Genomic DNA, 25,566 nt, shown 5'->3' with positions numbered 1-25,566 from the left:
ATAAAGAATAAGAGTTCTTAAGAAGGTTCAGCCAGTTGTGAAAGATACTCGCTGACATTGTTTTGCTCAATATTGATTCTACAGTTTTTTTTTTTATGTATCTTCTTCTTCTTCTCTCAACCACTTGATTATTTGCCTTTTAGGTGAATGCTTTACAAGTGGGGTCTAACAAGAAACACTTAAAAAGGAAAAAAAAGAAAAAGTTTAAGGAACTCAAAAATCATACCTGTGATTTTTGAGGATCAAATCATGTCCATAAACGCTAAATAGCTTTATAAATTTAATGTCTTCTAAGCCCAAGCACCAAGTTTTTAATATTATAACTTTCAATCTGGTGTTAGTGCTCCCAAACATGTCACACAAATAATTTCATATTATATGGACAGGTATCCATGGAATAGAATAATCCACTACATAAGGACAATTATTCTACAAATTATAATTCTGATATTACAAATAAGCATCATATGCATGAAAATCTCATATAAGAAACAACAATAACATTCTTGGTGCTTATTAAAACTATATGAATAGCAAGAAAATTTCATGTAAGCTGCTCAGTAGAAGACCATTAAGCATGAGAGAACAATATCAGAGCTAGACATTATTCAGGCCATAAATTACATAAAACCATAGAGTTTACAAAAAGCATTTTGCAAAAGAGGATTAAATCAACACTTTTACAAATCTTTCAGAAGCATGCTTCCTTACAGATATATTACAACTCTAAATTCCTACAGTTTAGCGAGATTACTTCATTCAACTTCATCACAAATCCACGGATAAGACCTGGATTTTGCTCTGGCTGCCACGAAGCGTAAATATTCACCATAGGGCATCTGTATGCAACATATTGTCATCAAATATAATTTAAAATCTACCATAATATAAATATAGATATTGCAACCCCATCCTCAAAAGGAAATCAGCTAAGCACATGAATGGTCTATGACCAAGTAAGTTATTTTAAGTTTAACATGAGATAGATGAGCCATGGCTGTGAGAAGATACACCCAAGTAACACAAACTAAGATGAGCATGAAGAAATCGTAGTTAGTGGTTAGCACTTACTGTTTGCAGAAGTAGACCAAGTTACTTAGAGGAAGAAGGCGATCAGGGACGATCAGCTTGGTGGCTAATTTATGACTACGATTGATGACAAATTTCAGAAACCCCATGACTGTGAATTTCGTTAAACGGTATTCGTGCATGAACCTCTCAATAAAAGGGTTCTCGATAAAAGGGCTCCCTGACCATGGATCAATCCCACGAACGTCTAGAATCTTCCAACAGCTAGGGTCGAGATGAGCTTCATACCAGGATTTGCATACAAAAGGAACACCAGTTGTCATGTCCTCCATACTCAATTTCTTGAAAATTTCCACCAAGCAGTTAACAGGTAAGTCCTCCCATCTTCTTATCCCAGTTTCCTTCTCACCCCTCATCGTGTCTTCACTTAGATCCATCTCTTCTCCTCCATTCTTCAATCTAAAGAATGTGAATAACAAAGAGACATATGAATAAAATCACAGTTTTAGCTACTGGTCATCACTATCATCCACTATGTTTTATAAAACAACGTCATATAAGACCATTAAAATTTCCCACATCAAAATTTTGCTTTTTAACATCCTAACATGTAAATTAAACATAGATTAACAAAATCTCAACCCCCTCCCCCCCCCCCCCCAAAAAAAAAAAAAAAAAAAAAAAATCCCATTTTTAGCTTCTCCTCCATTCTTCAATCTAAAGAATGTGAACAACAAAGAGATATATGAATCAAATCACAGTTTTAGCTACTGGTCATCACTATCATCCATTATGTTTTATAAGCCAATGTCATATAAAACCATTAAAAATTTCCCACATCAAAATTTTCTTTTTAACATTCTAACATGTAAGTTGAACATTAGATCAACAAAATCTCAACCCCCACCGCCCCAAATTAGTTTTAGCTTCTCCTCCATTCTTCAATCTAAAGAATGTGAATAACAAAGAGATATATGAATAAAATCACAGTTTTAGCTACTGGTCATCACTATAATCCATTATGTTTTATAAGCCAATGATCATTAAAAATTTCCCACATCAAAATTTTTCTTTTAAACATTCTAACATGTAAATTGAACATTAGATCAACAAAATCTCAACCCCCTCCGCCCCAAATTTTTAGCTTCTCGCCCATTCTTCAATCTAAAGAATGTGAATAACAAAGAGATATATGAAGAAAATCACAGTTTTAACCACTGGTCATCACTATCATCCATTATGTTTTATAAGCAAACGTCATATAAGACCATTAAAAATTCCCACATAAAAATTTTGCTTTTTAACATCCTAACATGCAGATTGAGCATTAGATTAACAAAATGGATGTTTCCCCTTGAGAAGTAACCAATCCCAAACATCCTTGAAAAAGAGAAGCGGATAATACCTTTTCGGAGCTCTTGGTTCGGCCAAATCGGTATATGGTGCGGACGCATCCATTAGAATAACATCAATGATCGTACTGCAAATATAGAGAGAAAGAAGAAATCACCACGAGTTGATACCAATTATTTTGATATCTATTTTCACCACAATCTAGGGTTTCTGCCGTGACCAAACTTAAAGGGGAAGAAGGTCAAAAGAAAGATCAAATTAGATCAAAAACCAGTTGGGGAAATATTGGAGCATAAGACATGAAGAGGATTTCTAACTTACGGAGATGTTTTCTCCAGCGCAAGCGTAAACTCGCAGAGGATCGTCCCAACGCGAGAGAGAGAAAGAGAGAGCAGGGCGTGGTTCAGTGCGTGTCTGGTTAGCTCCTGCTCCAAGAATTGTTTGTAGGGGTGGCAAAATATGACCCGACCCGCCAACCCGACCCGTGTTCGACCCGCCATAAACAGGTTTGGGTTTGGCCTAAATAGGTTCGGGTCGTAAACAGGTCGACCCGTTTAACCTGTTTATTAATTGGGTCGGATACGGGTTTTAGATGTCTGACCCGTTTAAACCGTTTAACCCGTTTAACTGTTGGGCAGGTTAAACAGGTCTAAACAGGTTAAATGGGTTAAACAGGTTAAACGGGTCTAAACAGGTTAAACGGGTCTAAACAGGTCTAAACAGGTCGGGTTGGGCAGGTTAAACAGGTTGGGTTGGACAGATTAAACAGGTCTAAACAGGTTAAACGGGTCAGGTTGGGCAAACAGGTTAAACAGGTCGGGTCGGGTTGGGTAAACAGGTTACCTGTTTATTAAACAGGTTAAACGGGTCGGGTCGGGTTACCTGTTTAATAAACAGGTCAGGTTCAGATTTGTAATTTCTGACCCGTTTAATAAACAGGTCGGGTTCAGATTTATAGTTTTCTGACCCGACCTGTATTTGACCCGACATGTTTATGCCTGACCCGACCCGATTGCCACCCCTAATTGTTTGGGGCCCAGTGGAGTAACTTGGTATGAAAAAATAAAATTTATTTCAGATCATATGAAAAATAGAGTAATAAAACAAAATAAATAGTAGATCTCAAATCATGGTATTTATTTTTCCACCTAGAAGTAACCTAAAAATATCATTTCTTATCAAAAATATCCTCATTTCTATTATATTAATAATATCATGTTATTAATAATAATTATATTCATATTATTTGAATAGTAATATACTGATTTAAAATATTTATAAATTACAATATATTTAATATATTAATATATTTATTAATAAATATTAACTCTTAATAATTAATTAAGAAATATTTATCAATTATCAATAAATATAATATATGATTTATTAATAATTAGTATATTTATTTATATACCAAAAATACTAAAATTTATTTCTAATAAGAAATATATTTTTTAATATATGTATAATTAATTTAAAAATATTTGTTAACTTATGTAAATATATTTCAATATTTGAAATTACTAATATTGGTAATGTTTATGTAAGTGGGCCATAAATAAACAATAAATGGACTAAAAAAAAGTATTATTACTGAAATTATTTATTCAAAGATAATATTATTGGAATTGTTTATTCATATAAGATTATCTCCAACCAAGTATATTAATCTTTTTTTTTTTGCCATTTTGTAGAGTTATTTTTCCACTAATCAAATATGGTAAAATTTATTTTCTTTTGTAATTATTTTTTAAGATAAATGATTTCTAGAAATCATTAGATTACCTCATAATCTGACATACCCAACCAAATAAGCCTTTAAAGAAAATTTTACACAAGACATATATTTTGTTGGAAATGGACCCAAATTGGCCCAAGGTTCGTCGAGTCGAGTGATTGTCCAAGCCTGAGACTACTTTTGTTGGAGTCTGGTTTTGTAAGGCTTTTTTTTTTTTTTTTTTTTTTTTTGTTACCATTGATGATGAGATCTTGAACAGGGCTTAATACAGCTTCCATGCTTCATAACAATAATGACAAGGATGATAATATGGCCACGAGATGGTTGTTGAAGAGTTCGGATCCTCTATGGTGTGCAATTTTCATCACACAAGGCAGTACAAACCTTCCAACCATGGAGAAGGATGGCAATCAAATAGGCTGAGTACAACCCTTCCAACCATGGAGAAGGATGGCTATCAAATAGGCTGAGCATTACGTCCTGGTAAGGGCATATGGTATTATCTCAAGACTTAACATACGCAATAATTGGAGATCTTGAGTGCTTATTTATGATAAATAAATTGGAAAATATAGTATCAGTTATTTATTGATTTTTCCTGTTTATTAAACTTGGTAAGACTATCAAGCTTCTGCAACTTGTGATGCCTGTTGAAGGTGTCAAGAACAAGCAATGAGTAATTTCCTAACTGGTAATGCAGTTGCTTTGTCCTACCACAACTTTGCTCTCTATCATAGAGCTGGACTCGGAAGGGAATGGGAGCTTAGCACTACGTTCCAATATTGACACTGTTGGTCCCTGCCTTTGTTTCACAATATCTGAGAGAGAGAAGCATATATTACTCAATGCAGAGAGTGCACTAGATGCCTTCTTTGCTAAAAAACAAATATATAGCCAAAAGGCTTAACTTTCATTAGCTATGATGACATACTTATATATACTTCATATGGAATTAATATTCCTACATCAAAGGGATCAATATCTCAAAATCAATAAAATGATATAATCCATATAAAAAAAATCTCTACAAATATGTACATAGTTATCGAAATCAAGAAATAATTTCTATCACATGGGATTATATAGCTGGTTATATCTGTCAAATACGAGATATGAAGAGCAGCTTTATTATCACAATACAATGTCGTAGGTGCAAAATAAGCGACACCTAGATTATGGAGCAAATATTTTAACCACTGCATCACACAGGTTGTTGTATATAGCTATGGCACGATACTCGGCTTCAGTAGAGGAGCGTGAGATAGTGACTTGTTTTTTTGTCTTCTAAAAAATAGAAGAACCAAGAAAAATGCAAGAACAAGTAGTAGAGTGTCGAGTCATGGTGCAGCTGGCCTAATCTAAGTCACAATAAACTATGAGATGAAGAGAACTAGAAGAAGAAAGAAGAATGCCTAGGCTAGGGGTGTCTTTAAGATAGCATAGCAAGCGGAGGACGGCATCAAGGTGAGGCTTGTCCCAACTCTAAACTCCGGTGGTGGAATGGGGAGGCCACCCCTCGGTCGTTGCCCTTCGTCCACTTAGATCTGAAGATGTCAAACAGAATCTGTATTACCCTCCTCCACTCTTTGCCCAGTCTCACCCTTTAAAGACCGAACAGTGTTCCTCTGCCTCCTAATGATGGTTGATCAGTGAAAGAAATGGGTGTTCCCGTCTCCTTCCCCAATCCACTAGATTCTAGACTTCTGCCACAAAAAAACCTCCTACTGCCGCAAAAGAGAATAATGCATAGTCAGCATCTAAAGGAGATTGGCTAGCTCAGCCTTAGATAACTGGCCACTACAGTCCTCCTTTCCTTGAAGGTCGACAATAGAAGCTTCCACCTCGTCGAGCATCTAAAGATGTTGCCCACCAGCTCTCGGTTCCATCTCTACAGCCTCCGCTTGGTGAGCTCAAATTTGCGCGTGACCTTGCGCATAGCATCCCAGCACACTAGCGCCCTCCAAGCCCCCTAGTCAATATCTTAGGACTAGGGATAAGAAAACCATATCTTCTCGAGCCAGAATGGGCTGTGATGGTAGGTGTTGGAAGCAGTTTTGATCAAGAGAGGATAATGGTCCGAAATGATCTGAGGAAGATGACGAACCTGATAGGTGAGAGTTGAGCTCGGTAGCGTGGGCTTGTTACCCAAGCGGGGCAATAAGGTGGTTGAACTGTGTGCGTGGATTCGGGGGGTGGGTGAGGTGCATGTCATGTGCATGCTAGTTGAGAGGAAACCTATCAGTCGAAGTGAAATTTCCAGCCCATCTATCTAATCAGAACCTTGCCTCTACTCCCATTTAAGGTGTAAATCATTTGAACACGAGCAAGGCCTATCTCAAGTTTGGCTCACTTTGTAATCAAGCAGAGCTTGAGCCAGCTCATTTAATTTCCATTTGTGCTTCCGTCGAAAATAGTTCTTAAGAGAGCCAATAAGCTTAAAATTTCCCGAGGCTTTCATTTACATACTTTGAACTATTTATCTCAATTATATCTTAATCTTATATTTGATATATATTCTACTTTATATTAATTATGTTAATTTAAAATGAATAAATACCAAGTATTTTTAATTAAATAAAAAGATTAAGATAATGCATTACACACACATGCACACATATATACACACACACACTGGTAAACAACACGCGCGCAAGCGCACGCACGCATACATACATATATACATATATATTTCAATTTTAAGTAGGATAAGCTAGAATGAGCCAAGCCTAGCTCTAGCTCAGCTCATTTGCTAATTGAGTACGCTAAACTTGTGCTGAATTTCAAGCTGAATGCAAGCTGATAATGAAGATTGATTGTCCGATAGACCAACCACCATACTCAGACCTTTAGCAAAAGCCAAGATCATCCTTAATATCCATCTTTAGATGGAATAGAAATGCAGTAAGCTACAGAGGTGAAAAGCCCATGGATAGAGCTAAAAACAGATTGGACATGGATTGAATATTAGTATATACAAATCCCTAGCCATTCTTTGTTGACAAATATGAATATAGACATGGATATTAATGGAATGCTATAGCATGTATACATATTTGTTCTAAAGGATATAGATGCGAACCAGACATTAACAATACAAATACAAATATAAGATCAGATACATAAATTTGGTGTAAATGTTATTCCATTTCATATTTTATTAATCCAAATAAAGCATATAATCCTTTTTTAATGGAAATATGGAAGTATACAATCCTTGCAGCTTTCTCTTATTATTTTCTAGAACAAACAAATTTCTTTAAAAAAAAAGGACACCCAAATAACTGCATCAGCTTCGATATATGACTCTTTTTGTGGATCTTATAACAATTCTAACCTACAAGTTTTAGGTTAAAGGGCATATAACTAGTGGCTCAAGAATGCAAACCACTAAGTTAAAGATAGCAGTGTATGGAAATAAAGTCGAAATCATAATGATTTTGTCACTTATTACCTTTTGAATTGTATGAGAGTTATGTAATGCTAAACAAGACTAAAACTGGATTTGGATACTATTCAGATATTAGTTTTGATCATTTATTATTCAGATATTCAGGTGCTGTTATTTTCTTGTTAGTCATATTCGAGGAACAATTATTGCAAATTGTAGATGCACAAAGATAATCCAGTTTATAATGCTGATATGACAAGGAAATGCCATATAACTGCAGAATTTATAGTGGACAACATCCATAATATGGTTGGCACTTACTAAAACTCCATAAAAACCAATAAACTATTCTTGTTAGCTACTTCATAAAAGACATCTTTCTTAGAAGAAAGTCACTAAGAACAAGAGAATAACAACAGAAGCTATATATCAACCAGGATAAATTTTTGAAGCTCCCAGAAACATATTTACATTCAGAAATTTACATCACTATGTACTTAAGTGTTGCTTGACGGCCCCATTAAATGTCATCACAAAACTGCGGATGAAACCTGGATCTTGTTCCGAGTGCCATGAAGCATAGACATTTGCCATTGGACACCTGTATTGAGAGAATCACGGCCAAATATATATTAGAGATTATAACACAAAAGCACGTATTATTCGCCTACCATTAAAGAAAATCAGCTATACCTGCTAAATAAAAGTTTCATGTCCACAAAGCTTGATAGTCCAATGTTCAGTTTAAAAGGAAGAAGAAAATATATTCAGATGATCTACTTTTGAGATTAATGAAAATTCAGATGATCCAGGGCTAAAATAAGATAAACCAACTAATACAAACTATGCTAAATACATAGAAACAAGAACAATTTCTATATAGCACTTACTCTTTGCAGATGTAGACCATTTCGCTCAGAGGAAGAAGGTAATCAGGGAGGATCAGCTCGGTAAGTGATTTATGGCTACGATTGATTATAATTTTCAGAAACCCCCTGGTTGTGAATTTCTTTAATCGGTATTCATGCATGAACCTCCCAATAAAAGGGCTCTGTGGCCACTTATACATTGCACGAAGGTCTAGTATCTTCCAGCAGCTAGGATTGAGATGAGCTTCATACCAGGATTTGCATACAAAAGGAACACCAGTTGTCATGTCCTCAACACCCAATCTCTTGAAAATATTTACCAAACAGTCAAGAGGTAGGTCCTCCCATCTCCTTATGTCAATAACCTGCTCGCTTTTCATTGTTTCTTCACTCGCATTCATCTTTCCTTCTTCGTTCTGAACTCTAGAGAATGACAGATGCAGTTGAGCAAACAAATAAAGAGCTTTATGAATATGATTAAGGTGCAAGATACTGGTCATTGCAATCAATTATTGGGTGTCTCCAAGCCAAGGTCATATAAGACCATAATGGATTGCTCATTCTTATCAATAAAGGCAAAGAGTAGTTATTATCCACTAAAATTTAGACACACCAACTTCTCTATGTGCATGTGGGTACAAGCATGCTCGCAGGTGTATATAGAAGTTTATTTGTATAAATTCTACTATCAAACTCAAAACATTCAAGTGTATTTATTAGGCTACACCTTGGGGTGTCATCCATCTCCAAGCAGTAATGACTGCTCCTATTTTAGATAAATATACACCTTAGTTTAGTTCTGAGGCAGAGAAACAAGAAAAGTGCGTCTCTCTATCAAATTGCATAAATAATTGGAAAAACTAATCAGATTGGAGGATCACATCCATCTATACCATGTATCGCATGCATGATGCATGCCTTACTCTAGTATGCATTACCCAATTCCATGATGGTTGAGGAGTTGCATTGCCCTTTTGTTTCCAATTGCATCCTCAAAGGGCCTCCAACTACGTGGAAGTCCGAATCTCCACAATTTATCCCATTTTGATGGGCCAAGATTATTGTACCTGCAGTAGCTCACCAGTAAATCTTGTTCTTTGATAGACTTTTATGCAGGTGCAACGAAAAATAGTTACTTCACAAACACACACGCACAAAAAAAAAGAAGAAATCCCCGAATAAATTTCGACATGGGTTTTGAAATGAATATTGGTTTCAATATCGGATATTTCGTTGAGAAATTTTGTCAAACACTTCAGACGCAGACAAGAACTGGTCAAAATCCCAAACCTCTGATAGCTTGGCTCGGCAAAATCGGCAACTGGTGCGGCCCGACCCATGAGAGAGCCACCTAGAGAGATGAGCAAAGGAAATATCATCATGAGTTGGTACCAAATCTTTGGAAAACTTATAGTCATCACTCATCATAGTTCAAGTAGATTGGATCAAAAGCACGGCAGTAAAAGTCTACGAGAATTTGAAACATGAGCAGGGTTCCTAATTCGCGTTTTTCTTGCTTGAAACATGAGAAGGATTACCTAGTTTGGTCCTTGGGAGAAGGAGATAAGAAGAGGGAAGGAAGACCAGCGTTTATGATCGCAGTGTAAGCTCTGAAAGAAGAGAGAGGATGATTGCAGATTCCTTAAGGGAGGAAGGTCTGGGTACATTACTAAAATATTGAAAGGGAGGACGGTCTGGGTACATTACTAAAATATAGATAAGTTATTTTAATAGAAGAGTTAATTGGGTTAGGTACATTATTAGGATGAATTTTGAATCGGCACCTAAAGCATTTTACCCAGCTGTCTCTCTCTTCATCAAATCCACGACCACGAGAGTCAAAAGCCTGCCACCTCAACAATTTGGCATAGCATTTATTTGTAATTCCTTCACATTTAATATTTTGATAATTAATTACTTGAAGGAAAATTTAAATGCTGGAACTAAGGATCCATGACTCAAGGGCCTATCACCTTAAAGAATGGCAACACCTTAATATAGTAATTTTTTTCCTTTTTATATTTATGGCATCTATTTGCAATATGTTCATTTCATGAAGAATATAGCCATTTCTAATATCTTATGTTATTTAACATTTTTATAGAAATTTGTTTGGATTGATGATCCAATTTCCTGGTCAGCTTCGTCTCCCTGCAAGTATAATATCTATATATTAAACCATTGTCTAGTTATAACATATCATTTATGATATTAGTAGTATATTTTTCGTTCCCATCGTTTTATAATTAGGTTATTTTTATAGTTCTCAACATTGAATTTTAATGCACGGCTAAGTTAATTAGTTTGGGATAATATCCAATTGTGATTATTGAAAGGCCTCAGATACGCAAAGATCATTCTGAGAGCTGATCATATTCTCCTGGAAGGAGACTCCTCCACTATGATTGGTTGGATTTGAGGTAAACTCAATGTATAAATAGTCATCCTTTACTGATTATGGAGGTACCGTATGAGTTGGTCACATTCTAGCGTTGAAACAATACCTATGCATGACTTACTAATAGGAAATGATATACATGGTCAAGTGGGCTCTATTTAGTATGAGCATGATACCTTGTGTAACTTGATCCCAATGCTATATTTGGTATTCTTGCCCCTTGAATTTCATTAATGTTGAATGATGAACTCGGTAGCTCTGGATGCTTTTACACAATAATAATTGTTTTACTTACGCAATGTTGTAACATGTTTGATAAAACATTTATATGTGCTACTACTTTACTTGCACTGATTATAATTTTAAACTGATAACTATAAAGAACAAAGTGCTATCATATTATACTATAATCAAATATATTTTTTAATAATTAGCATGGTAATTTTATCATTATAAAATAATTCTATATTATGATATAAGTAGATATAATTTACTGCATTGTTAGGAGACCTTTTCTTCGTCAACTAGCCCAGAAGAGAAATTACCAATTTCATAAAAATTATCTTATGTAAGAAAGAAAATTATGCAGAAGCCCAACTTGTTACATCATTTAGTGTGAGAGTTGAACCTTGAACATTACAAATCCGGAGATTTTCTTCGTGACTCCACAAAATACTCTTTACCTAATCAACTATGTCTTGGCATCTTATTAAGCATCAGCATGAAAGGATCAATTTGTCTATTGTTGTGAGGCCTTGGTATTGCAAAGATGATAGCTCAAGCCCCTAAATTGAGTGCCTCCAAAATACTGGCCATCATGTCTGAGAGCCACACATAAAAAATCCTCAGCCAAGAAAATCCAGGATGAGCAACAATGATTATCCTCAAGATTCTATCTCTAAAATACTCAGCAATGTGGTGTGAAGATCTATTTGATCACTGGAATTAAACTTTGAAAATCAATACAGTAATTGAAAGCAAACCAAATTAGAGAACCCTTCGTTTGATAAATACAAACTCTCTCTGAGTTATATTTTGAAAAGTAAATGTTATCGAGTTAATTTAAATATTTAAGTAAAATATGCAAGCAAAAATGTGCAATATCATATTCAAGTCTTTCTAGCAGTGAATAGAACTATTTATAAAATAATAATTGTCATACAAAATAAAAAAGCAATTTACTAGGCTATAGGAAATGTGCACTGAAAAGAAGTTATATATGTACGTATATACATGCATAAATACTATAAAGATAGAGGGAGCGAGGAAGTAGGACTACATACTTTAACTTTAAATCTTTGGAAAAAAAATTAAAAATTCAAAACCAATGATCCATTATTCAAATTGAAAATTCAAAACGTTAAAGATAATCTGCACTAAAAAATGCCTAAAAATCAAAGTTCATCTATTTTGGTGGTCTCTAACTAAACATCAAATGAGTAGGAAATAAACTATTATAGTAGTATGATACCATAATTTACTACGATATGATAATTCAAAACCTAGTAAATTTAATTTTACCTATGTTTAATATGTGTATCTCATAACCAATAAAGTAGATTTTCAATGTTTATATCTTATCATATATTTTAATACACTAGTGTATTTGATCTTGTTCATTCTTGCACCCATTTTCACCTAAGTGGTTGGTGTCCCGCCTAAGTAGAGATAGGGTAGGTGGAGGATAGAAAGGTGGGAATAACCTCTTCTAGCCTTAAAAATAAATAAATTGCAATAACCTCATGAGATTAGAAATAAATTGCACTTAGATTTAATAACTTTAAAAACCTATACTTACACTCTTGAGGTTTATTTTTATCTAATATTTTAACCCATAATTTAACAAAATATTAGTCAAACAGTTAACCTTAAATAAAATTCAAATTTTATATTAGAAATTTTTTTAAAAATAACCAAACTAACCTTAAGTGACATAATAGCTATCCAATAATATAAAAAAAATATGTGCATCTTTTTTTTTTAACCCAAGGGCAATTTGATCTTTTACATGAGGTAAATAGTGTCACTAATGCCATTAATTTAATTAGGTATAAGTGTAGGTTTTACAAACTATTGAATATAAGTGTAATAAATATAAATATTGAAAGGATTTTTATAATTCTCAAAAAGTAATGATAGAAGGGGATTTCTTTTCTACTTGAGAGGGAGGGGAGAGAGAGAAGCCCATGAAACTTGATAATAAATATATTATACTCGGAGAAGAAGGCAAAGATCAATCAGTTAAAATAACTTTAAAATTGGTATATAAATTGAGAAAAATAAGAAAAATTAATGTACAAGCTAAGAGAGATTCAGTTTTCTTCTTCAATTCCTAAATTATCCTTCTATTTTATTCAAACATCATTCTTCTAAAAGAAACCAAATATGCACAGTTACCATTTTTTTATTTATTTTTCTAGCTTAATCAAATGAATTAAAATTATATACATTTTTAAATAAATAAAACTCAATTTCTTAGACCAGACATTCGAAGTCAAAATGCATTTCCCATTCCCCAATTTTAGATAAACAGCGGTGTCATGCCGACCTTTTCTCTGAAACAGAGGGGTCAACCAACCACCAAACTTGGACTACTCCATTGGCGTCTCCCATTCGCACAGAGAATAGCATTGCAGTCGATGGTACTCCCTTTACCTTTGGATGTGGCCAGGTTAACGTTTCCATGAATGTGACATAAAATCTTTTTATATTTGAAATACGTGTAGTTAGTCTTGGTCCGCAAAAGGTGTAAAGAAAAGAAACAGAACTTAATCCTTTTTCTTTAACCAGGGAGTCATCCATAACAGCTCATTCTGCATGCCAGAAAAAAATTCTCACTTCAAATCCAGACCGCCACGCAACTGAAAATTAAAGTATACGGTGTTTCTTATCCTTCCAATTTGGCATGCTATAAGAGTCCAAGAGAGGAAGGCTTGCTCTTCTTACAAGGAAGCAGACCTGAAGAGATTTGGTGTCCAGAGAGCAACATGGAAGAAGGAAGGAGATGGGAGGACTTGGCCGTGGACTGCTTGGTTCATGTCTTCTCAAGGCTAAATTTGGAGGACCTGACACTTTGTGTCCCCTTTGTATGCAAGTCATGGCACAAAGCTTCCTTAGATCCCCAGTGCTGGAAAGTCCTCAACTTCCGAGCACTAGACCTCATGCCATGGGGCACTTTCAGCAAGACATTTGCACAAGAGTACCACATAAAGAGCTTCTCCTTCTCAAGCTTCATGAAACTTGCAACTGCTCGCAGTTGCAGATCGGCGATCGAGCTCGCCTTACCTAGTACTGCTTTCATTGCACCACTACCGGACTTGATCTACGCATCTAATGAGTAATGAGTCCTACTTAATTTTCTTATATTGATCAGTTATGACCTTTCCTGTTGTTATTTTAGCTAAGAGGATTAAGCTTAACTTTGTTGAGAATGGTCTATAGGTGTCCCAGAGTGAAGTTGCTAGCTTTGCCCGATATATTGCAGCCATATGAGAAGCATATTCCTGAGATCATAGGGAGATGGAAGGAACTTGAGTTTTTGGATATGGGACTGAAGACATCTTCTTTTGTGCCCATACTTGAGCAAATTAGCCTCAACTGCAGGAGCTTTGTGGGGCTTCAGATCTATGGATGCTTATATAGAGAGGATGCTCTGGCCATTGTTACACACCTACCAAAGCTCAAATACTTGGCAATGAAAGGATCGTTTTTAGGCAAGCAAGAGCTGCTGGTGATCTTGGATGGGTGTAGAGAACTGGAGGAGCTGGATGTGACAAGATGCAGGGGTTTCGATGTCGATGATGAAGTCTTGAGGAAGGCTTCTGGAATCAAAGCATTTGAGTACAAAGGTTCCAAGCTTCATGATGACTACGATGAGTATGAGGATGTCCTTTGGGGAATGGTTTTGGAAGTCCATAGAAACCATCGATCATGAGAATTTTATATGTTTGTCAAGAAACTTGTTCCTCTCCAAATATTGAGGTCGTTGTTGGTTTCCATGCATCTTACTATGCTTTACAAAGATTTGGGTAGTGAGCTCCTTGAGATGCTTTAATCAAGGAAAATTCAATGACGCCATTGTGTCCTTCTGGTCTTGCTTTTTTGCTTCTTTTTTTTTTCCTTCTTTTTCCTTTTCTTTTACCGAGTGGCTATCTTGCTTTTGGCACCACCAATGACAAGGTGCAGGTACTTGACGTAGATGTAGGCCCATTAGTAGGATATTATTGCTTCACCAACTGTAGCTGAAAACGATGCGGGCACGGAAGTTGACAAATAGTTATCAATGCTATAATGTTTGGTGGGTGTAGAAAACCTAGCAACAATAATTTTCTTATTTTTCATATATAGTTTCATAAGCTAAATGCAAAGACCAGCATGGTTGGTGACACAGGACTTCTTGCCTACCTATAAGTCCATGTCCATTTATTTTAGAGCATTGTTAGGATGATAACGCAATCTCACCAAACAAGCCTCACAACCATCCCACATTTGAGTAGAAATGCGAACTGGCAGTCTTCCTGTCAAGGAGTGCTCCTTGTTGCAGTATTTTCCTCACAGGAAACTATGAGGGTTGAATGCGATCGAAGATTGTCTTTGCCTCCAAATTATCTAATTATGTTTAGGCCTTCATCTTCACCTATGACTTACCTTTCTTTTTTTTTTACCACCTAGATAAGGCGCCAGGAATTTAACTAATTCGATAAGACTTATTAGTAAAAATCTAGTTTAATAATAAAAAGTGTTTATGAGCGCACCCCCATCATCTCTCATCTCTCTCTTATAAGAAGGTCCTTTAAATTTTTATGAATACATAACAAAAATAAAGAGAAAGTGAATAAATAGAATGAGGGAGTGAGAAGGAGGGAGAGGAGAGAGGGAACACTCCACGCTTCCTTGATACTCCATCTTTTTTCCTTGATAAGTTGCTAGTGGAGGGTTACAGTTTGTGGCATATGACAGGGAGAGGAGGAGGGTCATGAGGAAGAAGGCTAGGGTTTTGGAGGGGCTCCTCTTCGTATAAACTCCCTAACTCTTTCCTTTTATCCACTTCCTTGAGTCTTAGAATTTATATTTATTTTGCAAATATAATGGAATGCATCATAGAAGGTTAGTTGGACTCCAGTTGAGATATGGTTATGGAAATCTCAATTCACAAGCAAATCTGCTTATGTTATAGAAAGAAATTCAAGATAATAGTAGGTTGAAAGAGTATATTTTGAATTTTGAGGAACAAAAAATTCAGGAAACCAACTAAAATAACCCATTTCTCTCATAAGTATTCTTTTTAGGAGACCAAACTAAACCGGATTTCTCTAATTTAATGAATTCCCAAATTTTATGAGGTCAAATGCCCCCACCTCTCAACCTTCAACTAGCGTCTAGAGGTTAGAGCTGATGAAGACTAAGATGGGAGGCTTAAGGTAGTAGTAAAGCAGAGACATGGTGATGACACTCGATTTTGAAATCCAGTATGTAGAGTGGCCATGCAATAGGTCATCAGTTGATGCATGAAATCGGAAATGAAGATGGTACTTGATGGGATGGATGGTGATGGTGGCCCAGCTCAATATCAAATATGGTGGAGAGGAGTGAGAGCCTTAAAGAACTAAGCTTAGTAGTGAGATTAGGGTAATAGGGGTCTGAGTTTAGAGAAGAGATCAAGGTGGATTTAATATAAGGGGAGAGCTTTGCTTTTCTCCCTCTTCTATTTTTATGTTTATGATTGATTTCTGATTAATTCGTGAACTAGTGAAAAACCCAACCATTGTGACAGTTTAGTCTAAGTTCGATGAATTCAGAAAATTGCTCCGAAGTCCGAACTAACTTCCATTTTCTCTCTTCTAACTAATTCCTTTCATACCTTACCCTCTCTCTCATTCCTCGCCCCTTCTCTTTGCAATATCATTGCCTAATCTTCCCTCTCCCACCTCCTTATCTTACATGCCCCACCCTCTATCTCTCTTCACCCCTCCACTTCATTCCTAATCCATTATACCCTTCCTTCTCTCCCTATCAACCTGTTTATACCATCTCTCAACAACCTAAAAAGCAGTAATGAGCAAGCACCAATGAACCAAGTTAGTTAAAGTCAAACGAGCGAAAGCCGCATAATCCTTGCTAGGCTTGATGAAATTTGGCCTTAATAAATTCCACCAAGTATGGAGGAATAGGTCAAAGAAGGAGGATTTGGCTATGATGTTAATAAGCAGACTGAAACACTAGGATGGCCAGGGTCAACCATAATGCAAGATGGATAAATCAGTCTCAAGGGTGTTCCAAGATGCAATGATCATACTACAAGATGACTAGATATGGCAACACAAGCCATGTTGGGATAGATCGAAAAAATATTAATGATAGACCAAGACCGATAAGGTATTAGAATCGGTCTGACAATTAGTGCAGAGTAGCCATCATGATGATCGTGCAGTAGTGAGAGGAAACCGGCGTCTGTTACCAAAACCGCTAGAAGTGGAGAACGCAAGGAATAATTGTTGAAGTCGACAGTTATTATATATCAGTATAAATATTGAACTTGTATTCTATATTAAGATCCTTCGATAATTAATCCAATGCATTACTTTATCTTTATCTTAATCTATTCTTCTAGAAGTAGGTGTAAATTAAAATTTCTACCATAGTCCACCCCTACATCTTTGCCTTAGCTCAGCGCTACATCCCTACTGTAGCCCTGTGCTACACACTTCTACAATAGCACATCGCCACACCCTTATCTAGTTCCATCTTCTTCAAACAATGGTATGATAGTGATGAAAGTCATTAAAGGTCCAGGCATATGAACCAGTGCTACTCTCTATCCTCACTTCAATCAACATATTTTCGGCTAGTCTAACACCAGTGGCACACCCACGCACATATCTATCCCTTACCTAAACAAGCTTGCTGGTGCATCCTCTACCAAACGATTGAGTTTTGTAGGATCTTGAGTTTCCTAGCTCGCTCGAAATAGAACAGAAAAGATGCCAATAAACATTCTGTTACACTTGGTGGGACTCTATGTATTCGTCGTCACACTATTTGCAGTGGGACAACTATATAGCTACCATCAAATCTTGCAGAAGGAGATCAAGGAAGCAACTGCAGCAAAAGTGGTTGCCATAATTGGGCCACTCTTGAAGTGGTATGCAGCTTCTTCAGCTCTAATGTTAGAACAAGTCTATAAACTTGTTTCTATTATTGAAAGCAGGTATTGCATGCCATAACACATTTTAGTATAGATTATGGCAGCATTAACCAATCTTGCCTTCATAGTAGTTGAATCGGTTTATCTATCGCTATGGAACGAGAATGCCGAGGTCTTGAAGTTATCCATCCCTCAGATTTTGGCCTATCAAGAGAAAAAGGCTGAAGACTATTATATAGAGTCTTTGTGTCACACCTAACACAACCATGCTATAGTGGAGTACTGTCTGTACTGCCCATAATGATATGAAGCCAACAATCATAATCTCCAATAAAATACAAAAGAATAAATCCATGATCCATTAAATAATTAAATAATTACTGGTTCAGAATATCTAAATTCAAATATAAATACCAAAACTTATATTTCTCAAAATTTGGAAAGTCACTAACTAGAAGTTCATAGTCAATTAAATAACTAAAAATCTTCTATAAAATCGCCAAGCTTGCTAACACAAATTCTAAGCCTGGATCATCCTTCATTTCTAGTAATTCTATTTATCTAAAAAAGAAAAAAAAAAGAGATATGAGTTAGAGCTCAGTAAATAAAATTTATACTACTTCTAATATATCTCTTTAGCAGCATATTTCATAGCACCATGGTTCCAAGTATATTGTACAAATAAAATCATAAATTATTTTTTGCCATTTAGTCATATCATAGTTCAAAATATTGCTCACAGATTTTTTTGCTAAAGTTATTTTATACCCATGACAAGGCCTGTGTTCATAATCGATAAAGTATCATGTGTAAGCCAACTTTATATCCACTGGCAGGGCCTATATTTGTACGGATGCTAGCTCTGGATATCGATCTTCCCCAATTAAGGGTCATACATAGCTATTTGACAGCCTTTGAAATATTCATATCTTTTTCTTAAAATATGCACATAAGTAGATGAAAAAAATACTAAATGCATGATAAAATTCATGCTTCATATACATGCTATTTTCATGAAAAACAATCATGGAAGCACTTTTCATAACAAAGCATAATTTTCATAATACATATGCTGATCCTTTATTTCAAAAAAATATGATATCATCATTGGCAAACCATATGCATGACAAATATGATAGTTTGAAAATTAACAAGGAGTGTATAAACTACTTACAAGTTCAAAAATTAGTAAGGAGTATAGGATTTACTTACTTCTTCCATCTTAAATCTTCAAACTTCACTAGAGAATTTGCTAAACCTTGGTTCCAATAGCGTTCTCCAACCTCGACTTTCGATGGGCACAATGCTTGGGAATGGTGAGTTCGAATGAATACAGTGGAAGAAAGAGATAGAAAGAAGAGAGGAGAAGGAACGGTGATCCCCGGTGGAGGGCCATGGAGGGGAGGGAGTCCTATTTATAGAAGTGAGCTAGGGTTCTAGGGACCCTAGGAGAGTTGTAGCACCCCAAGGTCTTCTATTTTACTAGGAGTTACCTGCTTCAGATAGAAAAGTAGACTCCTATCGGGAGTTTACTGCTGCTTATCGCGTGCGATGCATGCATGGGTCCAAGTCAGATTGGTCAAGTGGATTGGCCCTAACCAGGCCATTACACTTGGGGTTACACAAGCTGAGGCAAGGTAGAAATCTTGCTATGAATGCAGGATTGCATCAGGCCTAATAAGGAATTGGTATGTCAGTACTGAACTAGCACTTAGAGCCATCAATCGTAGTGCTTTATACATCATTGTTGGCGACGTCGGTGAACCTACATCAACATAGGTCTTTACTGTTAAAGCTCGTGATTTGCTAGTGGTAATGGATGGAAACCAATAGCACTATCATCCGTTACTATCAAAAGGGCTAGGGCAACCATGTCAATAGAAGCCATTATACTTTTCTTGAATGGTGCACATATCGGAGCCATATGCCGAGGGTAGCATGACAAAGCAAGAGCCGATATGGCTTAGTGTCTAGCATTATGTGTAGCAGGAGAAACATACAGGGATTATGGGTGAGATAGTTATTTACTAGGTATCTATATCTGTAGATGGTCCGTTTGATCTAGAAGCAGAAATATATATATTAATAGTAGTATAATAAAGTTCACATGATGGTGACAATTTTACAAAAGAGATACATAAAAAAAAAATGCAAAGTTAAAAGAGCCTTGCTATTTATTACTTTCAACTAAATACAATTATAAACATAAATACAAGGCCGAATGAGTTAGTACTCTCAAGATACTCACTTCACTCTTGACCTAAACTAATACAGTTCTTCACCATCAATGATTCACCAAGGCCTTAGCTCACTACACATTGTCATCAATTGCGGCGAAGGTAGACTAAGTGCAACGAACCTAAAGCTTAGGTGTGAGCCCAATTGACAGAAGTAGTAATGTGGAGGGATCCACCATAACTAGTCTGAAGAACGTAAGGGGATGGAATTAGTCGAAGGTCAGTAGACGAAATGTTGAGTTGCCAATTTGGAAGCTTTGAACCAAATGGCAAGTTGTTGTTGACAGTATTCCAATTTAGCAATGCAAGTCATTTATAAGGATATCTTGATTCATGATGGTATTCTAATTTGGCAAACCAATCAGAAATCAGTGAATCAAAATGAATGGGTTGCTCGGCTAATACCCAGTGATACTTACCATGATAAGTGAAAGGAGATCAGAATGAGGAATGAGTAGTCAGAAAAAAGATGGATGAGCACTAACGAGAAGGGCTCGAGGCCTACAAAAAAGAAGCAATCCACATTGATGTTGAAGATAACATCAGATCCTCACAGATATGAAAGATCCTCTGTACAACGTGCAAGCCATTTTAGTACACAGAATTATTCCATGAAGGAGGGCTAGTGGTAGAAGCAGAAAATTCAAGGAAATAGAAAAAGATGCAAGTATATTTATGAGGACGAAAGCAATGCTTCGGTCAGAGGGTAGCAATCAACCAACCAATCAAGACCATAATTATGGAACTTCTATTCTATAGGTACCGAGAATGTGATGATAGACCTCTTGTCAGCCTCTTAATCATCAACTAATGTGATGTAAGGAGCATTATTTATACATCTCAACAACACAAAAAGCAGCAATGAACAAATGCCATGTGGACCAAATTAGATGAGGTCAAATTGGTGAAAGTTATGTGACCCTTGCCAGGCTTGATGGAATTCGGCTGTGATAAATTCCCCCAAGTATGGATGAATAGACCGAAGAAGAATGATTTGGTATGATGTTGGTAAGCAAGAAAATGATCAAGATAGCCACGATCGACCACAATGCAAGGAGGATGAATTAGTCTCAAAGGTATTCCAAGATGCAATGATCATGCTGCAGGATGATTAGAGATGACCAACACAAGCCATGCTAGGATGGACTGAATGAAGATTCATGATACACCAAGCCCAACAAATTATTAGGATCGGTCTGGTAGATAGTGCAGAGTGGCCATTATGATGATAATGCAATAGTGGGAGGCAACGTGCGTCAGTTATCAAAATTGCTAGAAGTAAGAAATATGGATAACAACCATTAGAGTAAGTTATTATGTATCATATAAATGTTGAACTTGTACTTTATATTGAGACCCTTTTGACAATCAAACCAATCATATTACTTTATTGTTATATTAATCTTTTATCTTAGGAGAATGCGTAACTTAGATATTCTACTGTAGCCCAGTGTTGTATCGTTATTATAGTTCAACGCTACACCACTATTATAACCTAGTGCTACACCCTTCCACCGTAGTTAGTGCTATACTCATATCTAGTTCCATCTTCTTCGAACATAGTGTGATTAAATCGAAAGTCTTTGAAGGTTAAGGCACCTAGAACTATACTACTCTCTATCCTCGCTTCAATCAACGTCTTTTTATCTAATTCAACGTTAGTGGTATACGCCCAAACAAGATTGTCAATGTGTCATCCACCAACCAACCAAGTTTTTCAAGATTCTGAGTTCCCTAGATCACTTAGAACAAGGTGGAAAGGATGGCATCACAACCACAACTCTTTTTCTTTGGTCCTCTTGTCATCGCCTCTTTATTTTATCCCATGCCCACACATCCCTTCTTCTATCCTTATGAATCTGAATATCCATCTATCCTCTATATGGCTCATGCATATTATTAAAAATAAATGATTTAGATTTATCTCAATTTATTTATTTTTATTAATTGATTACTTGATTTGTTGTTATTTCATATTTAGATTTTTTTATTTGTTATTACTAGCAAACAAACATGTGCAATACATATTTTAAAAGAAAGAGTAAAACCAAATATAATTATAAGTAACTTAAATTAACTATAATATAAATATAAAATTAAAAATAAATTGAATATATGAAATAAAAGTTAGGGAAAAAGTTGGAGAGCATAATTTTGATAGATTAAAGAGAGGCTAAAGTATATTACTGTAGACTTTACTAATAATGCTATTTGGTACTATTTTCAAATAACGTTTCTCTATTAGGTTGATAGATTTGAAAGAGAGAATCTATTTGGCATATTTCTCTCTCATTTTATAATATAGTTTCTTTTACCCTTTTATTTTTAAATTTATTTTTTAATTCTTAATATATTTCATCATTTGTATTTCCATTTTTCTCTTACTACTTTCTCAAACGTACATTACAAAACTCTATATTTCTATTTACTTTCTTTATTTTCTATTTTTATTTTTACTTCTAATAATTCAAGGACTTAAACATACATTCTTTGTTTTTCAATACACCCTTTTAATCTATCAATCTTGCGTTTATATTTTATTTTATTTTTATTTTTTATGCTTTTTTGATTTTTTTGGTTGCTTTAATGCATTCAATTTTTTAATTTTTTGCTTCTATATCTATTTGTTTTAATATACATGTTTTGAAAGCTAATATTACAATTTACTGACCTATGTTTATGCTTTTAGCTGCATTTATCTCTCTCTCTCTCTCTCTCTCTCTCTCTCTCTCTCTCTCTCTTGACATACATTACACATGCTAGATTCTTAGTAACTAATGGTATGAGCTTAAATTGCTATCTAGCAATTAATTTGTCTTCATTTGTTACAAGGAGCTCCTAGCGTGATGTTTTTATTTCTATCTGCGCATAAAAAGGCCATTTTAAAATTTTCAATGATAGCTCATTTTAACAAGTTAAAAATAATTGTGTCAAAAATCTTTCTTATCCATAAATTCTTTCCTATCAATAGTTTGTACAATGGGTACTCCATGGATAGCTGATCTCAAGGTACATTGCTTATAGTCTAAACAAAGTGTTCTTTTCTTGAACCTTGAGGTGCATAAAAAGGGGTTCAGTATGTTGTTCTGTTACATATGTTGAAGCACTTTGGCAAGAAGGTGATTTGCAAATCTCTATTTATTATGTTGGTAGATTCTCAACTACTGTTAACCTGTATATTTTAGCCTCTAGGATTTATAGATTCCACCTGCTAAAACATTTATGGAGTGTTGACCTTCCAGCAATTCTGCCTGCCTTGTTTGATGCTCAAGGATATAGATTTGTACATCTTGAACTCTAGGGTTTTCCATTTTGCATCAAAAATGTCAAAACTTCTGCTCTAATCAGTTACCTTGCATGTGGACAAAAGCTCTCTAAGTTGGGCACTTTCCACATCATGCAGTATAGTTGGCCCCTAAGAGAAAGAGCCTTTACAACAAAGTCACCTGCATCATTTCGAAATGATCTACATGTTGAAGCCATATTAGAAATATAGAAATCAGTACCAATAATGCTTTACGTAAAACCCTAGCATCTAAACACTATTTGTAATAATAAACTTTGGATCCTCTCAATTCTTGATCCTTTCAATTAAATTATCCATGTATCATAAGCTTGAATAGATCTTACTGATTGAAATAGAAAGTGAAGTGGTCTCACTATTTTGTTCAATCATAAATTAGTGACTAGTAGATGGGCAACAGTAAGTGATCCCACCTCATTTGAAGATGTGGAGTATGAGACCCAAAAATGAAAGAGGTCTCCATCCTTCTAAATTGCTTGCATTGATAAAGGAGAGATTTTACTCATTTTCCTATTGAAACTCCTACTGTTGTTAGTATATTGGTTAATGATGGGTGATAAAACAACAGTGTTGCCGCCAATCTTTGGATCACTGATGTGAATCGTTTTCGTTGATCTACGAAACAGCAGCATATCAAAAAACTCACCGAAGCTAGCTCTAGTTAGGCCCTCTGATGCTTCTTAAGTCATAGAGGAAGTTTTGATGTGGAAAAGAGAAGGAATATAGCTGCAGAAATTAGAGGAGGCAGTCTTCTTGTTCTCATACCTTTCGTGTAGGGATTTCGGATCTATATAGCTATGGGATTCAGAATCTCTCGAGGGTCATACTGTAACAGACTCAGATCATGCAATAATTATTGAGAGATGTACTATAACTATTCAAGATTGCATCATAACCATCTTAAGATGTGATGCAACCATGTGAGGCCGTATTGTAGTCGCATGGCACGTGTTGTAGCCATCCAAGGTTAATATTATAATCTTTAACTCTAGGCATCATGGAAGGAGCGCGTTTCGGCATAAAACAGTCATACTACTATTTGAGGTAAAAAGGATCAGGTTAGCCTAGGATGGTTGCCAAGTTGAATAGATGTTTGGCCGAGCTGCAAGATTTAATTCGGCATATCAGACAATGCATATAGGCTCGGAGGTCATCTACTTATGCTCTACTTGATTTAGCTTTTAGGTCGGTTGGAGTTGACTTAGCTTGATTATATCAAAAAAATTGAAGAGTGTATCTCAATTGCCACATCAACTATGATGTAGATGTATCTGCTTATGCCACATCATCAGGCTCATAATCCGCCCCATCAGATAGAAGTATCAAACACAGGCAATTGAATTATATCTTATCCTCTTCAATCACCAATCTATGATTGATGCCTGGAAGGTGAGCAATTGAATTGGACTCTCGAATTCATGAGTGGAGAGGGTCTAAACTCAATCCTTTTTCCTCATGTCATATAATGGAACATTTTTACATTTTAATACTCATGATTAACCTTGGTTTGGATCGTGATCGGCCTTGTTTTGGATTTGAGGACTGTTACATGTTTTTCCTTGCGCCTCAAGTAAAAGAACTTATAAGTATTGCTGAGTAATTGGAATAAAGAAAATAAACAAAAAGGAGATGGGGGAAAAGAGTAAATGAATTTGATTAATATGATTGTGATTCGACATATCTGTAGGCCAACCAAGACTTGATTAAATACAGTTGGTCCACATTATATTGAATCATGATCATGTTAACCAAATCTATTAACATTTTAATATTTTTTTAATTTATTATACATGGATGACTCGGTAATACTATTAGCATAATTTTAGAGATCACATGACAACTTGTATCAACCCATATTTTTTTTTTTATTAGCATGATACTGTATCGATTAGTATTATTTTTCTTAGTTAGCATAATCTTGTTACAGTAATTTTAGGTTTCACGTAACAACTTATATTAGCAAGTATTATTTTTTTTTATTATCATGATCTTATATCAGTTTATATTATTTTTTTTGTATAGAAGTATTTATAATCCTAAGATATACCGAATATGATGGAAAAAAAAATTCTACAAATATTTTAACAAATACTAAGTTCTCTTATT

The 25,566-nt window shown here is 35.3% G+C and overlaps 3 protein-coding genes across 4 annotated transcripts; 1 reads left to right on the top strand and 2 right to left on the bottom strand.

The window, feature by feature from the left end:
* Window positions 1-578: 578 nt before the first annotated feature.
* LOC103709807 (F-box/LRR-repeat protein At3g48880-like) lies at window positions 579-2,897 on the bottom strand. The gene is made up of 4 exons (XM_039114464.2): window positions 2,704-2,897; window positions 2,435-2,509; window positions 1,072-1,488; window positions 579-839 (listed from the first exon to the last, which is right to left on the bottom strand). Exons 1-4 carry the CDS (start codon window positions 2,880-2,882, stop codon window positions 719-721), a joined length of 792 nt encoding a protein of 263 aa, XP_038970392.2. The 5' UTR covers window positions 2,883-2,897; the 3' UTR covers window positions 579-718.
* Window positions 2,898-7,837: 4,940 nt separating this feature from the next.
* LOC103709808 (F-box/LRR-repeat protein At3g48880-like) lies at window positions 7,838-10,141 on the bottom strand. Of its 2 annotated transcripts, XM_008795310.5 has the most exons (5): window positions 9,916-10,090; window positions 9,668-9,728; window positions 9,316-9,444; window positions 8,399-8,800; window positions 7,838-8,109 (listed from the first exon to the last, which is right to left on the bottom strand). In XM_008795310.5, the coding sequence occupies exons 2-5, from the start codon at window positions 9,715-9,717 to the stop codon at window positions 7,998-8,000; spliced, it is 693 nt and encodes a 230-aa protein (XP_008793532.1). In that variant the 5' UTR covers window positions 9,718-9,728; window positions 9,916-10,090; the 3' UTR covers window positions 7,838-7,997. The 2 variants fall into 2 exon arrangements, 1 of the variants encoding a protein (XP_008793532.1); XR_015976108.1 differs by having other exon boundaries at window positions 8,202-9,444; window positions 9,916-10,141.
* A 3,430-nt stretch (window positions 10,142-13,571) lies between these two features.
* Window positions 13,572-14,870, top strand: LOC103709809 (F-box/LRR-repeat protein At3g48880-like). The gene is made up of 2 exons (XM_008795312.5): window positions 13,572-14,112; window positions 14,217-14,870. The coding sequence occupies exons 1-2, from the start codon at window positions 13,763-13,765 to the stop codon at window positions 14,707-14,709; spliced, it is 843 nt and encodes a 280-aa protein (XP_008793534.2). The 5' UTR covers window positions 13,572-13,762; the 3' UTR covers window positions 14,710-14,870.
* Window positions 14,871-25,566: the final 10,696 nt, after the last annotated feature.

Source organism: Phoenix dactylifera, chromosome 1 (assembly GCF_051530095.1).
Source record: "Phoenix dactylifera cultivar Ajwa chromosome 1, Ajwa_hap1_PhDact_Kaust_v1.1, whole genome shotgun sequence".
Taxonomy (NCBI): Eukaryota; Viridiplantae; Streptophyta; class Magnoliopsida; order Arecales; family Arecaceae; genus Phoenix; species Phoenix dactylifera.
Note: the sequence above shows the minus strand (reverse complement) of the source record. Positions and strands in the feature narration are given on the sequence as shown.

Bases quoted from the DNA above. Each gene is read 5' to 3' on its own strand.
- LOC103709807 (XM_039114464.2), bottom strand. From the start codon at position 2,882: ATGGCGGGTCGAACACGGGTCGGGTTGGCGGGTCGGGTCATATTTTGC. The intron at 1,489-2,434 runs GTATTATCCGCT...CACATTCTTTAG, and splicing joins GAACCAAGAGCTCCGAAAAG to ATTGAAGAATGGAGGAGAAG. The intron at 840-1,071 runs GTAAGTGCTAAC...TGTTGCATACAG, and splicing joins TTGGTCTACTTCTGCAAACA to ATGCCCTATGGTGAATATTT.
- LOC103709808 (XM_008795310.5), bottom strand. From the start codon at position 9,717: ATGGGTCGGGCCGCACCAGTTGCCGATTTTGCCGAGCCAAGCTATCAG. The intron at 8,801-9,315 runs GTAATGCATACT...GTCATTCTCTAG, and splicing joins CTCAACCATCATGGAATTGG to AGTTCAGAACGAAGAAGGAA. The intron at 8,110-8,398 runs GTAAGTGCTATA...CTCTCAATACAG, and splicing joins ATGGTCTACATCTGCAAAGA to GTGTCCAATGGCAAATGTCT.
- LOC103709809 (XM_008795312.5), top strand. From the start codon at position 13,763: ATGGAAGAAGGAAGGAGATGGGAGGACTTGGCCGTGGACTGCTTGGTT. The intron at 14,113-14,216 runs GTAATGAGTCCT...AATGGTCTATAG, and splicing joins TTGATCTACGCATCTAATGA to GTGTCCCAGAGTGAAGTTGC.